This window comes from Rhea pennata, chromosome 3 (assembly GCF_028389875.1).
Source record: "Rhea pennata isolate bPtePen1 chromosome 3, bPtePen1.pri, whole genome shotgun sequence".
Classification (NCBI taxonomy): Eukaryota; Metazoa; Chordata; class Aves; order Rheiformes; family Rheidae; genus Rhea; species Rhea pennata.
In genome coordinates, this window is record NC_084665.1 from 41,854,694 (window position 1) to 41,870,343 (window position 15,650).

Below are 15,650 nucleotides of genomic sequence, written 5' to 3' on the forward strand. Positions count from 1 at the left end.
TTTGGCTGTGTCATAAATGCGTACAGGATAACATTGTCAGTTCATCTAATACTTATTTACTACATGGGGCTTTTTAAATATTAATATAAATCAGTATTGCCAAATGTTTAAAAACTATAAAGAAATCTCAAGTTTCTGTCTGTTGGCATTGACTTCAGTTTTGGTGTTTGATCTTGAGGTGCATAAAAAAAAAAGCCAGTTAGTCTGTCTTTATTAGTTTTTCAGTATTTTAAGATATAAATCTTACAATATATGCAGCTCAGCCTTCCAGAAGAGTCAAGAGTCCCAAGTGCCTGTGAAACCAGAAGGGTTATATCCTTTGAATAGTTGTGTACATATGAGAACTTTGGTATTTAAATGTTTAATATACCTCGTATTTTATAAGTCAGTACACTTGGTCAAGGCAATGATCAAAAGTAAATTCAACTCAGAGTAATTTTTTGCTGAGCCACTTTTTTTTTCTGATTCTGTTACTCCTGCCTCAGTAGGCATTCCTCCTTGTATTCATTGCCTTGCTACAAAGTTTGAATTTAATAAAAATATGTATTACAACGACTTCTTTTGACTCCTTTATTTCTCCCTGTTTCAGGAGCTTTCAGTTATTTGCTTCACTTGCCTGGATTCCTCCCCATGTTTGATGTATCAGTTGCACTGTGGCTGTTTACCCAGACATCAAAGGAACCTTTTCTTTCTAGAGTTTTGGGATAGGGAATGTTAAGTCTTAGGGGGTGCAGTCTTTGCTCTTCATTTTTGCAGCGCTTCCATTCCTATCTGCTTCCTTCCATGCCCTTCTGGTTTCAGGTCTGAAGGGGAAACACATAACTGTCACAATTCAGTTTGTGTGGAACAATATATGCAATGTCCTTGTACTCCTCAATGAACTGGAAACCAGGTGGTAATTATTTTTCAATTCAGTTATAAGTTTTGGTGCTAACCGCATGACATATATATTATCATATAGAAATACAGTGCTTTAAAGAACTGGTTTTTTTTTTCTTCCCCCAAAGCAGGAAAAAGATGCATCAAACTGACAGGAACATGAAATGATGGTGGATGGGAGGGAAGAGAAACAGAGGGGAGAAGCAAGCAAGCAAACAAAACCCCAGAAACCTGATCTGAGATTGTTAGACCAGAATTCTTTATTTTTTTTTCATTTTAACTTTAACTTTTTGGATGGCTAGCTTTTAATTACTACCTTATAGCATAGTTCAGCTATTTTTATATTTTATATTTTTTATATGTTTTTTATTTTTATATTTCCATCAGTTTCTGGTAAAGGACATAATACAGAAACAACCCCCCGCCTTGCTGGTCTTCAAACATGCCAGTGGAAGCCCTAGAGTGTGCCAGGGTGCACCATGCTTTAGCCTTTCTGCAAACTATCCCTTCTAATGAGAATTTTCAGGAGGAGCAGATCCCAGCATATTTTTTTGCAGACAACTACTGTGCACAAATCATCCTGTCAGTCTCAGAGGACTAGAGTGACTACCACAAACTTAGGAGGAAGTTGGCTTTATTCTTCAACATTTTTACAGAAGTGGAATAGAAAATCACTTCTGGGTTTCTAGACATGTTGCAAGCAAAAGCCTCCTTTGGCAAATAACCTTATATTTGGTCTCGACGATAGATAGCTATCCCAATTTTTCTATCAAGAATTCAAGTCATTTTTTTTAAGCTTTTGTTCCCAAGTTTGTTGTTGTAGGCTGCAAAACAGAAGATCAAAGCAGAATGTGGAATGTATTTCTCTGTGGGAGTTGAAGGCCAGCTTATAGTTTCTTGTAAAGATAATTTAATTCTTAGTGTGATGAACACAAATTTGTGTTTCATGGTGGTGAGGTAGAAGTATTCATAATTATACAAGACCATGGTATATGAGGAAGTCCAGAATTTCACTAAAGACAGTCTTTTATGCTCTCTGTTCTTTTTTTTTTTTCTTTAAGTAACAAAACAAAACCAACCCTCAAAATTTCTCTCTTCTTTGAAAGATGCTAGAACAACATTTAAATTGATTGAACCATAAAGAGGGAATGTGGACATCAGTGATATGATAGATAAGCTCTCTTGAATGCAGCTATGAGGATTGCTACATTAGCTTCTACCCATTCTCAGTGTACTTGCTTTGTTAAGAGCAAACACTTGTTTTAGGTCTTCAGTTAGTCCCATTTCCTTTGAGAACAGATGTATACTTTTCTCAGTATGCAAGATAACTGCATTCATGGGATAAGACACCTTTAGCCACTGCAAATGCTTCAGGGTTTAAGGGAAAGTGGTCACTACCAATGCTTTTCTTTTGAGTTCCATGAGCCCCAAATAATTTTACCAAGTGAGCAGTAGTTGTAGTTGATGCCTTCTTACCTCGATATTCTTTTATCTGTATGGTTGATTCACGGTCAGTTAAGTGAAAAAGTGACAGCAGTTTTCACTTAGGACTATTTTCATTTGGATTTGAAAATAAAGCAAAAGTAAACTTTTATCAGATTCACGTAATATGTAAGTTCTGTTTTTAGAAGGTAATTACTTGTCCTGGTCATTCCTGCTTATCTTTTAGTTTATACTAAAAAGATTAATGAATTCATCTTTTCTGAAGGAAAAACAAATCTTATAGTTGCTAAGATATAATTCATTTAATCACCTTCAAAAAATTCAGACTGTTTTCTCATATTTTACTTTGTCACCTCAAAAACATAACAGCAAAAGTGTCACCAAAACTCAAGCTTAACCATCAATGGTCCTGTATTCTTTCTAGGGATATTTATAGAACAGTTCTTGTCATTGTACTTTCAAATACATGTTTTAGGATGTGATTGAAAAATCCTGGCCAACTTTGTGAAGGCTTAAAAAAAAAAAGCCTGGAGAGAGGCAACTCTCACTATTTGAAGAGCAAAGTTTGGGAATCACCTGAATCTGTATAAATGTCTATATGCTGATTAAAAGAGGTAAAGGATTGTTCATTTTCCTAGTAACTGAATTTTTAAGAGGTATTATAGTACACTTTAAAGCCGAAGTTGGGGTTTTAAAACTCCGGTGGCAAAGCAACTGAGGCTTGGGTGTTTCATGCTGTCAGTTTAGTCACAGGGATGTCTGTAGAACTGCCTGTACCATTTCAGAGTTTTCTGTCTTGAGTGTGCAGCATGCACATGAATTTCAGAACTCAGTGACCCAGAATAAATAAATAAATGTATGTGTGTATGTAATCTGTGGTTCACCAAAATTCAGGCCATCTCAGTGAATCTCTGAAGGATATTCTTTGCATGTTCTCTCAAACTTAGTGGTGTAAATATGGCTAAAGTACCACTGAAAGTGCCATGCCAGTAAATGGCTATTTCTGTCATTCTTATTTCTTATGGAAGGTATTTTCTATGATGCAGATAAGCAATTTTATAAATAATGAGATGAAGAAACACATTATTTAGGGGGGAAAAAATAAAACAGAAGATCTCATTACTATTTTGGGCAGGGTCGCATTTCTGTCTTTCCAGATTTCATCCAGTACTAGATCTAGATGAACAAAACAAGCATTCGAAGATTCAGATTCTTGGCTTGCTTAATTATTAAAGATTTGTGTGTGTTTGTGTGTGCATGCTCCCAACTTCAAAGTGCTTCAAAATTGGCACATTTCAGCTTTACCATTCCTTAGGAAAATTTAAACACTGTTGTACAATTCTGAAGTTTGAAGTAGTATGAACCTGTAGGATTGTGATACTTCAAGTCCGTAAAATTCGCACAAACTGTAGCAGATGTGCCTTTCTGAAAGGCACTCTAAATATTTAATCTCCTGTCTGTAGCATTAATGTGTAGTCTCTGGAAAAAGTAAAAATGAGGAAGAAGCTGTAATTTTTTTTAATATACAAGGAATGCTACCTCTGATAAATAATTCATAAAATAATGTACCAATCTCATACCAACTAAGGCATAAATATTTTATTTGCATTGAATTTGCCCTGAACTCAGGCCTCATTTTAGACTTTAAAAGAGAATGGAGAAAGTAGCACTTGAACAGCAAGAGACAAGTCACACATAATTGATTATTCATATTTTTTAAAAAGGAAGATGCTACATTCTTATAAGTCTAAATGTTACATTCTTTAGCAGTAAGTAGAGTGGGAAGGTTTCACGAAAGCCAGGGGCAAATGTAGGGAAGAGGAGCTTAAATTGTAAATTTCAGCTCCTCAATGCAGATTTGAGTTCAGCCCTTAAAGAATAATTTGAGGCAAGATGCTGGCTTCTTAAGGATCCACAGCTCTGAAGGAAGATGAAGTGTTAGGTAGTGTAACATTTACTGATGTTTTTTCCTTTGTAGCCTGATCTCGAGATTTGTATTGAGAGCTTAACCTCTCGTTCTGCTAGAGAAAATTTACCATGTGGGTGACCCTTTGAATTTCCCTGTAATTGAGGGAATTCAAATGAGGCTGACTTAACAACATATCATTTTCTCTGAAGGTAACAAAGTCAGTTTAAGAAACGATTAATTTCCCACTTAAAGATTCAACCTGATTTGGAGGGTCCTAAGAGCAGTGATATGACTCAGGACGAGCATAAGGGTTTATGTGACAGCTGTTTCCGGGAGGTGGCAGCTTCCAAGAGAAATCTCTCCTTGAAGGTTTGGGCTGCCCTTCCAGTGGCAAACGGCAAGCGTGAAACGAACACTCTCAGCTTCTGACAGCTCCTGCAACTCCTACCTTACCATGCTATAATCATCTTTGATTTCTGAGGGCTGAAGTCACTAGGTGAACCTTCAATTTATGAAGCTGATGTTAGTAGACTGAGCAGTTTACTTGACACTGAGAGCCTTCCTTCCTGAAACTATAAATCAGACTTTAAGGATGCAGATCAGTTCCAGTGCAGGGATGTACTTTTTTTTCCCCCCAGTTGTTAGAGGCTTATGTCACTTTTAGCATTTTATACTGATAACTATCTGGAATTTTCATTAGTGCTTGAATAATCTTAACTTCAGACCCTTTTAAAATTCATTATAACTGCATGGGAAGAAACTAAATGAAGATAATTGTTTCCTAAGTTTTTCAAGTTATAGTTCGGATATCCATTTTGATTTAATCATGTGTTACTCCTCCTCTTTCTGTAATTAGTTATTGTCTGTATCTCGAGTGTATGCTCAAAGTTTCTGTTAGCATCTTTTTGTATGTTTCCTGTCAATTTTATCTGTTAGGATTAATTTGGACCTTCAAATCTGAGTGATTGTCAATCTATATTGCCTTTAATAACCAACTGATACGGCTGGTGAAACAGAAAATTTTTAGGTTTATAAATCCTCTTCAGATCACTGAGTGCTTGACTGATTATTTTCAACTGTATTTCCAATAGCGATGTAAAGAGAGAGAGAATTGCTTATCTATATAGTAACTGAATTTTCAAGAGGTATTGTCAGGACTGTGACATTTACTCTGCTTTGCTACTCCATTGTTTAATAATATATATTATTTCTGCTTACAGATGTTATGCCTATGTTCTCAGATCATTACAGTAACAGCAAAACACGTGTACATTTTTAATGAATTTAATGACTTCTTCAAGAACAGTCCTTGCCACCCTTTCCAGAGTCGCACCACACTCAACTCTTAATCAGTGCTCTTTGGAGTTGTTTGCATGCAATAACATAGTCTATATTTACTTTCCTTTATGTCTTTGGAGAATATTTACAAATGTTGAACTGTCTCACTACTCCAGTGTCCAATACTAAATGGTAAACATGATGATAAATCAATCGCGATAGTCAGTTGGGTTTGAAAAAGCAAACTACAAGAAAAATAATAGAGGGAGGGACGAATTTGAGGTAACAGTAACCAACAATTCCAGTAAATATACTTAACAAGGTTAGATTGGTAAGGAGCTTTGCAAGGCCAGTGTGATCCCAGCAACTGATTTAACAGGCTGGTGTCTTACTTTCTTTTTGAAATACTTTGTGAAAGAGTAATACTTTGAGATTATAGATGAATTCCCCAAAGAACCAATAGTAAACATGCAGTGCTGAAAACTTTCTTATAAAATCTGTCATTTTATTGTCATTTTGTTATTTTGGAGTTTAACAATGTCTTTTTCTTTCCCCATTTATTTTTGTAGACGTTTGTGAATGATGTGAGGATTCCAGAACAAACATACATCACTCTGAAGTTAGAAGATAAATTGAGATTTGGATATGATATCCTTGTCATAAAAATGCATAATGTCCTTTTACATGCTTTTCTTGTTAAAAGTATAGTTACATTAAGTAGAAAGTTTTCACACTATTTATGAGAAGGAACTCTGAAATATTTATTTTTCACTTTGCTACAAAAATGCCCATGCAAGGAAAAACTGCAATTTTTAGCATGTTATAGTCTGGGACTAAAAGGAACAGAAAAAAGAATCTTCCAAGAAAAGAAACATTCAGGAAAAGACGGCAATGCGAGAAGAGTTCTAAATGCTTGGGCTATTGCAAATAAAATATTTGGAGCAAGATATTAGCTCTCTGTTCTTTACACAACGTTGTATTCTGTGCACTTACATGAAATGCTATGCAACTTCTCTTCACTAATATACAATATTGCCTAATAATGAGTCTTTTGACTGGCATGTTGAAGGAGATTAGGACAAGACCAGTAGAGTTCCAGAAAATGTTGCAACTGGAACAATATTTCATAGTCTGTAAGTGTTCATTCTAAATGAAGTGCTAAATGTTTTTAAATAGTAATACTATTTAAAATATATACCTGGATTTGGAGGAAAAAAAAAAAAAACAAAAACAAGGAGACTAGCAGATAGCACTGAACACAGTCGCATTTTCCATTTTTGTGCTTGGTAGGGGAGTAGTGTGAATATTGTAGGTTGTGTGTATTCTTGAATACTGAATTGTGAGGAGATAAGTGAGCTAGTGAGCTATACTTGAAGCTCAAATGAATCCTGTCAGTCCAGACTCCTCTTCATGGAATCCAGTGAAAGGACAAGAAGCAATGGACAGAATTTGGGCGAAAAAAAAACATTTAAACATAAGAAAAAGCTTTTTTCTTTTTTGATGGTGGGCTAGTTGAACACTGGAACAAGTTGCACAGAGAGGTTGTGGAGTCTCCATCCTTGGAGATATTTATAACCCAATTGAACAAGCAACCTACTCAAGCTAACCCTGCTTTGGGCAGGAAGATTGGTCTGGATGATCTCCAGAGGTCCTTTCCATCTTTTAATATTCTGTGATCCACAGAGTATTAAGCTTGTAAGCTGAGGTATGTTTCTGTTGCTTAAGTATATTAAAGGAAAAAGGAAATAATGAGATTTTTGTATACCTGTTGTATACCTTGAATAGAAGTCAAGGTATACAACTATACCTTGAACTATAATATACTTCAGTGTTTTTCACTACAAGAAAACTTGACTTTCACTTGCTATTTCAAACCTTCATTCATCTCTTGCTGTACCATACTCAACTTATAACAACTTCTGTGTTGCAAGGAATCATTACTTTCCTTTGAGGCAAATATGTAAATTCTCATACTAAATATATTTGTTTGAAATCAGCTTTTTGATTTGATACATGTAGTGAAGATTACAAGTAATTATTAAGAGAACTAACAAATGTAAGAGAACCTGTATTAACATTAAAGTATCTACTCAGTGTTTTTTTCACAAATAGTAAATAATTGTATCATGTATTTGCTGTGACAGATAAATGTCACGATACATGCTAGTTGTAATGGTGATGTATTTGTTAAACAAGTGTCATTGTTCCAATAGAAGAATTGATTGCAAACAATTGCCTTTGTGTAAAATTCTCTTGTAAATTGAGAAATCTTTCAGGTATCTTCCTTAGTATTTCCTACATACTAATCTTTTTACTGTTGTCAGAGGAGAAATGAGAGTCCCTGAAGAAGCGCTTAAGGTACCAATGTGCAGTTCCAAAATATTCTTCTGTCCTCATCTGTGTAGTTATTAACGTTTACACAGTTTTTTTTCCCATTCTTTGAGGTTTTTTTTTCCCCTTTATTCATGCAGCATGAAAAATTTACAAGCCAACTCCAGTTATCTCAAAAATCCTCAGAGGCAGAAGGATCAAAGCCAGCCAGCTCCAAAAATTCTGAGGCCAAAATAACTGACTCCACAGTGGAAGTGCACCACAAAACTACAGAAGCACTGAAATCTGAAGAAAAATCAATGGGTAAGGTGCATATTTGCTGCAGTATCACACAGACTTGTAAAGAATATTCATTTGTTTTACTAGAGCGTGAAATTACAAAGATGCAAAAATTTCATGTAAATGAAATTTTTGAAGAATTTAAATGTAAGAAATAGTTTTCTGAATTGAATTTCTTTCTTTGGTTAGTGTCTAGATATAGGAAAACTTGTAAGTGGACTTTTTAGTAGCCTCTCAGAGTTTTGTATTTTTATTCTTTTCCTAAAATTGCGTATTTCAACCTTGATGATATTAATTGTAGTTTAACTGAAAATACTTGTTTGTAAACAATTTTCATTTCTTTCCACCAGCACTCAAATGCTCTTTTCTCGCTTACGTTTTTTTTTAGGAGCTTTTTTGTTTGTTGTTTAGCTATTAGCATTCATTGTTGGATGCATAACAGTAAAATCTAGATGTTCTAATTTTTTTTTTTAAAAAAAGGTAGAAGTATAGAACAAGTGATGTTCTATATCACAAATAACTCCATGCCTATTTTATATGTGTGTGTGTGTTTGTGTGTGTGTGTATATATATATATATATATATATATATATATTTAAAAAAGCATATATATTGCTTCAGTCTTGTTTCTTAATCATCTTTTGTATTTATGTAATATATTATGTTGGTTTTGCCACAAATGTCTTGAATTAATTCCAGTGCGAGGCTTACCAAAGTTTATTTTTTATTTCTGAATTATCTGATCATAATAACTTGTTGTGTTACCTGTTACTGCAGGAAATAACCATAAGAATGAGACAGGACTCAAGTATCATTTCTTTTATGAAGCTGACTGAGTCTGACTCTTTAGTCTGAGGGTTGCTTGATTTTAATTCATTCTTCTGGAATGCTTGCTTCAAAGAATTCTCTCTCTCTGCCTTTAGCAAAGTATAATACAGCATGTTATAAGTAGTTAATCTGTTTTCTTGTCTAGCAGCCTGTTAAGGGTACTTAAAGCCTATCTAGTACTTCAGTATTCCTACTTAATATGCCTCTTCAGCTTATCTTAAATTTTCATAATGTAGCGCACATTTTTCCCCTGCCATCTTGTCTTTTGTCTTTACTCCTCCAAAAAATAACAAAGTTAATGGTAGGGGTTTGTAGGTGCAACTCAGAAGCTTTTGGGGGATCTCACTGTTGCTGTATATCATTGTTTACTATTGTGAAACCAATACACAAGCATCAGCCATCACAATTTTTAAAAACAATTTAATATTGATTGAAGTAGAACGCTGCTTAAAAGAAAAAGAGAAAAGGTAGTATCTTCAAATCATATTGAAACTTTTGAAGTAGCTGTGAAATTATATGTAATCCTTTGAGTTGCAAGGAATAAAACGTGAATAAAAATGTTGACATTAATAATAAGCAAAGTAATGGATGAGCTGTTACCTGGATTTGAACAGAGCATGTTATCACTTTAAAAGTAAAGACTGTGTAAAGTCCTTTGAGAACGTGTGTGTGATATTAAAATAGCTGAATCTCAGTAGGATGAAAGTATTCTCTTAGGATGTCAGGTCAAGGCAAATCCAGTCAATTTATCATCTAGGTAGAAACATTCCTCCCACCCCATTCAACTTTTGCATTTAAATGTGTGTTTCATTTAATCATTTAAATGTTTTTAGTCATGTATAGGCTTTGTATATAATAAATACACATTTTTTTTTCATTGTGATATAAGTTAACTATTGGCCATTAAAAAGAGTGGTTGCACTAACTAACATTTTACAGTAGGTAGCTTTTGGTACTTTATAGTAGTTGTCAGCTATTTGGAATCTTGGCAACATTGCAAAATCTGATCAGTTTTTCTTATGGTGAGTTCAGATTTCAGTGAAAGGTCAATGTGGATAAAAGTGAGAATCTTTTCACAGAAATAGCAGCAGGCAGCTTTTAGGAATGTGCTACTATTCTGATGACTTCAGACTGAAATCAGAAAATAATATTTACAGATATTTCAGGGTAACAATAAGAAATGTCAGCTGCCTTTGCATAAATGTTTATGCCAGAAGTTTTGATCAGGTCATTAGTAAGCTTTTATATTTAGAACCCAGATCACTTATCCAGCCTCCGAGTTGGTTTTGTATTTGCGCAAATGCATATAAGCAATCTACTTTAGCTTCCAGGAGGAAAGATCTGAGCAAAGTGCACACTATTATTGTCATTTGAATCAAAGTATTGCAACTAAACGGAAAAGAAACTTTGTCTGCTTTGACCTGTTTTTGTAGATCTTTCTGCCATGCCACGTGGAACACCTTTGTATGGACAGCCAGCCTGGTGGGGGGATGATGAAGCTGATGAAAAAAGTGATTGTAAGCCTGATAGCAAGCATGAAGAAAAAATGCATGAAACAGGGGCTTCTGGTAAGTCTGTCATCTCATTTTTGTGAGTTTATTGCTCTTTCTATGAAACTTCAAAGTATATACTTTAGTAGAGATTGCATAGATAAAGGCATATTAAAATTGAATTTGTTTTAAAAAAAATTGCCCTATGAGAAATTTTGTACAGTTCCAGAGACCAATTTCAGACATGTTACATCAGTTTTTAGCATATAATATAATTAATTATGAGTTAATATAGAGAGTAAAGTTACTAGAACCAGTGCCTTTCATGAATCAGTTTAATTCATATCTGGCATTTCATATACTCAGAGATTGCAGTGGGATGTTTTAATAAATAAATCTGAAAATAAGTGGTAGTATTTTATTTTTGTTTTTGATTCTCAACTATATATGATATCTGTGCTAACATTCTCTCCTGTAATTCGTTTTTGCTGCATTAGTATTCCATATTACATGGAATAATCATTTGCATAGTGTATGTTAAACTGGTAATGTTTATTTCTGCACCATACAGGTTTTTTTTGTTAGCTTGTTTATTTGCAATGCCTGTGGCCAAAATTGAAATCTGAATGTCTATAATTAGGCTCCTAAGTCTATCATCAGGCCTATAAATAAAATGACTTTTTCCTATACAAAGAATAACTTCAAAACTTACTGAAATTGGGATAAAATTCAACCCATCTTTGTTTAGCTGTTTAAATATGAGTTAAAGGCCCAACAGTTTTAAGTTTGGAAATTTTTAAAATGTTTAAACTCGGGTGGGCATTCTCTCTTCTTGTAGTAGTAGTTGACTTCGTTGTCATGACTCCTGTTCTGGAGTAATTGGAGTAAACTCTCAAAACGTGAAAATAAACTAAAATAACTCTGCAGTGTGATGAAGTCAACATCCTTGGAGTTAAGATAACATTCTGTCTTAGCCTTTAATGACTTTTTCATGTTAGTCTAAAGTCCTCATAACTTAGCTAGTAAAGGAAGTCCCTTAAAATTGGGGTAGTAGAGAGAAACCAGGTGAAGACATAAAAAATGTTACCATTTTAGATGTAACTGAAACAACTTTGTCACATACAAAACGACTATATCACAAGGCAGTAAGATTCTAGGACACTTTCTTGATTTTTGGCTAAAAATAATATAGTAGAATACATTATTGTCCGCTCTTATGAAGGCTCTGTAAATACAGATTTAATATGCTACGTTAGGCATGTCTGGCTCCACTATTGTGCAACTCAAGTATTGTTCAGAAATCTATTTTTAAAATTGTAGCATATTTAAGGAAGATAGATTTTTGTCCTTAATGGCAATAATAGTAAAAGACAATGACTGTTTATATTGTTTCACTTCCATTTTTCTCAACATGAAGAAAAAGTGCCTATGCTGTCAGTTACAAAGAAAAAGCTGTATATCCTTGCCTTCAAGTAATGTTATGGATACATTTGGCTAAAGTTTATCTCCTTACTTTCCAGATTAAAGGAAGCATTGACTATGAAATCTCTGACTTTGTATCTTGCTTTGTATTTCCAGATAGGGATGGTAAAGCCTCTGGTATCTATGTTTTTATTACATAGAGGCTAACATCTACTGCTTAGATGGAAACTAGTATAACAAAAACAGGTTTATGATAAAGATTTTTATGTTTGTTTGTATGTATATGCACTGTGTTTTAAAGCATGCATGTCTCTTGCACTTACTAAATACAGAATTATTGAAAAGTAATATCCTGATGTCTGTGATTTTTGATGTAGTGGCATTAACAAAGTATGACACAAGATTTTTTTTATCAGTTTGCTTACTAACATGCCTATTCTTGTTTTTAAATCATAATTTTAAATTGCTTTTTAAGAACCAATAGTGCATCATATAGTTTATGTGCTGGTGTATTTACTTCACCAAGAGAATTTTTAGAGAGTTAGCCATACTTCTGCTTTGTTTCCTGCGTTCAGAGAAAAATAAGATGCCAATCTCTTCTTAAACTAAGTAATCAATGAAGTGCAATCTATTTTTGTAGTACGTGGAAATAAGTCTGATCAAGACAGAACTTCAGTAATTGGAATATGTTTGACATGCGTCAGCTTAGTGAGCTTTGTCATAAGTGAATAATGAATGGAGAAGGTGCTAATATTTTCTACAGAGTTTAGTTGGGTTTTGTTTTGTTTGTTTGTTTTTCATACATATTTAAAGACATTAGGACCTGGAGCCATCCTAGTAAATACACCATTTTCTTTTTCATTTTTTCATTTTTTTTAACTGTACAATATGTTTTAGGAATCTCCTTTGTTTATGTCATTGTTATTTAATCATGAGTGTATCTCCTACAAGTAGAATTAATCTAAACAAACTGCAGGAATAGCTTAAATTACCTAAACTGAAAGACTACTAAATCTACAATAACAGAGTTCAGTTTGAGTAAACACATCATGGAGGAAGGCTTGTGTGAAATGTTATACAAGTACTACCCTAAGAAAAAGAAAAAAGAATTCACTTTCTGGAAAAACAGTTTTGGAGGATGTGAATTGAAGAATCTCATGCATAGGACAGTGGTTTATTTGTTTCAGTCCTTTAGTTTCTAAATAAACATTAGTCATATGTTTCTACTAATCTGACTCTTTAAGATGATTTTTAGCAGTTTTGTTAGAAAGTCTGAGATGCCACATAGAGGTGATATTTGCCTGGATTCTTTTCTTCAGTATCAGAGCACTAAATATAATATCCGAGTCGGAAGTATGCAAATAAATAAATAAATAAATAAATAAAAATAAAAATAAAATAAAAAACGGTTAAATGTTTTCATATTATTATAAAATAAATACACATAAGCTTTTCAGGCCCTTTTGCTCTACAGTTAATTCCCATGAAAAGTTTAAGTTAATTTTCAGCACATTGGTATGTATTCTTTTTCATGTACTTAGGTCCTATAACATAAGTGAATATAATAATTGGAAATAAATGTAAAGAACCACTTTATAATGAAAGGAAATCTGAAACTTTGCAAGAATTCATGTTTGGATATTTTTGAACTAAAAATAGAACTTTGTAGTCTACCAAAAATACTCACAATAATGTGGCTATTTACTCTTTTCTCTGCTCAGATTATATTATTGCAAGTATTTAACACATGAAGTTGAAACAAGCTTGCTAATGGTCTAAAAAATAAGCAACTTAGAGATAAATTAACTTATGCAAGTTCTTTAAACTTTTTGTTTAGTGACTCAGATTCCTAAGTCTTGATACCATTTTAACTAATTAATCCTATGAAGAGTCTGCATCACGCATTGATGATCTAGTACATGATTATTTATTGAATGGAAAAGATTACATGAATTAAGAGGTGCGGCAAGGTTTAATGAGATTCAAATAGGAGATTTGTTTCTGCTAAACCAACTAGAGATAATTAGTCTTTACAGTCTCAAGTTAATAAGATTATTTCAATATTACTGTCTTTTTATCTCAATGGAAACTCACTAATGGAAGGACTTGAAATTTTTTTTATTAAAAAAAAAAAAAAAAAGAAGAAGAAGCTTTTCCAGAGACTGGTATTCATTAAAATTAGTTGTTGCATATATACCTAGGCTGTAACTTTTTACTGTCTATGCTGTAGCTATTAAATCAGAGTAGAGTGTTTATTTCCTCTAGCTTTACATGCTTCCTTCCCCTTGTTCCCAAAGTGTACGCTTTTGATTGTTATTCCACAGAATTGCTGTTTTTGCTATACAGATGCTGTGTTCATTCTGTTGAAAAATTGTAGAGAGCTGTGATGGCCACTACCTTTAAGTATTTATTTGAGGGCTTTCTCTCAATGCTGTTTGTATTTCCCTGATACAGAATTTCCTTCAGCATGGCAGATGATTTTTTATAATAGGATTTCAAATAAGCCTATTTTATAGGTCACTGTTAGTAACATTTAGAAACCTGTCAGAAATTAGATTTAGAACTTCAGTAGAAAAATTTCTAAAGGTAACTTAGATCAGAATATAAATTAATTTTCAATTTATGTTGATTAATTATGGTTTATTTAAAAATGCAAGTACTTTAGTTTGAAATCAGTATTTTTAGGTAATTAAAATTGATTTGTACATCAGATATTTTTATCTGATTTCTAAGAATTTCTCTATTTGAGTGGAAATTTCTTTTTTAAATTCAGTTTCTAATTTATTTAGATAAAGTCATTCTGTCATAATTTAGGTTCAGACAATGTTATAGCACCTATTCAAAAAAAAAATCAGAATCAAATACTGCATATCATTATAGTATAAAAAGTTGATTTCAAATGCTGAATTTGTTGCAGGAATCGCATCACCTTGTATTAACCTGTCATCTTTTGAGGGAGAAATCAACCCAATATCTGATTTAATTGCCAGTTTTATGAGTTATGTAAAATCATAAATTGAAGCTTTGAATCTAGCTAAAACCACAGGAGAAAAATAAGGTACATACGAGCTTGCTCCCTGGTGGATTAGCGTCCTGTTTAATAATAGTGTTGCATATGGTAAGGATCTTGGATAAAGATTTGACCTTAGCAGAGCTTAGTCCATTCTAGCTTGTTAGCTGAATGAACAGAGTGAGAATGATGTGTAGTTTACCTGAAATACAGTAGCTGCAACATGTGACTTTTATTTACTTCTGTACATTTTGTGTCTCAACACAGAAGCTATTTTAATGAACTTTGCATCAGTAAAATGGATTCATTCTTTAATGCTAACCTACTGTCAAAAGTGTTTTCAGGATGGGGACTGAAACAGCATTCAATTTTCCAAAGAATGGAGCAGTGAGTTGCTATTGTAGTACCTAAAAACCACCCAACAGGGATGAGATACTCAAAATACAAAAGGTTCCTCAGTATAGGCTGGTTTAGAAGCTGACTGCAAGAACTGGTGTGGAAGGATCTTGTCTCAGTTAGAAGTGTTAGCTTGGACATTCTTGGCATGCAGCAGAGTGCCTGAATTCTGAGCATCTTTTGTGTTGGCAACAGCTACATTTAGATAAAATAAATTAAAACAATCCGTATGTCTCTATCAAAGAATTATTTTATCTCTTTGGTATCCAGTTATGACGATCAACCAGGAGTGCATACTAATTTTGTCATCCCTCCATTACATTCTTTACTTTCTATTTTATTTTCTTTAACTTTTCCTGCTATTATATTATTCCCAAGCTAGTTC

The 15,650-nt window shown here is 33.4% G+C and overlaps 1 protein-coding gene across 5 annotated transcripts in view; it reads left to right on the forward strand.

Moving 5' to 3' along the window:
- The window catches only part of CEP170 (centrosomal protein 170), a 110,837-nt gene that overhangs the window by 32,110 nt on the left and 63,077 nt on the right, over positions 1-15,650 (forward strand). For all 5 annotated transcript variants that reach the window (XM_062572137.1, XM_062572139.1, XM_062572141.1 and 2 more), the window contains exons 4-7: positions 6,079-6,157; positions 7,809-7,867; positions 7,981-8,143; positions 10,381-10,515. In XM_062572137.1, coding sequence (XP_062428121.1) covers positions 6,079-6,157; positions 7,809-7,867; positions 7,981-8,143; positions 10,381-10,515 — 436 coding nt within the window. The remainder of the gene's footprint in view (positions 1-6,078; positions 6,158-7,808; positions 7,868-7,980; positions 8,144-10,380; positions 10,516-15,650) is intronic.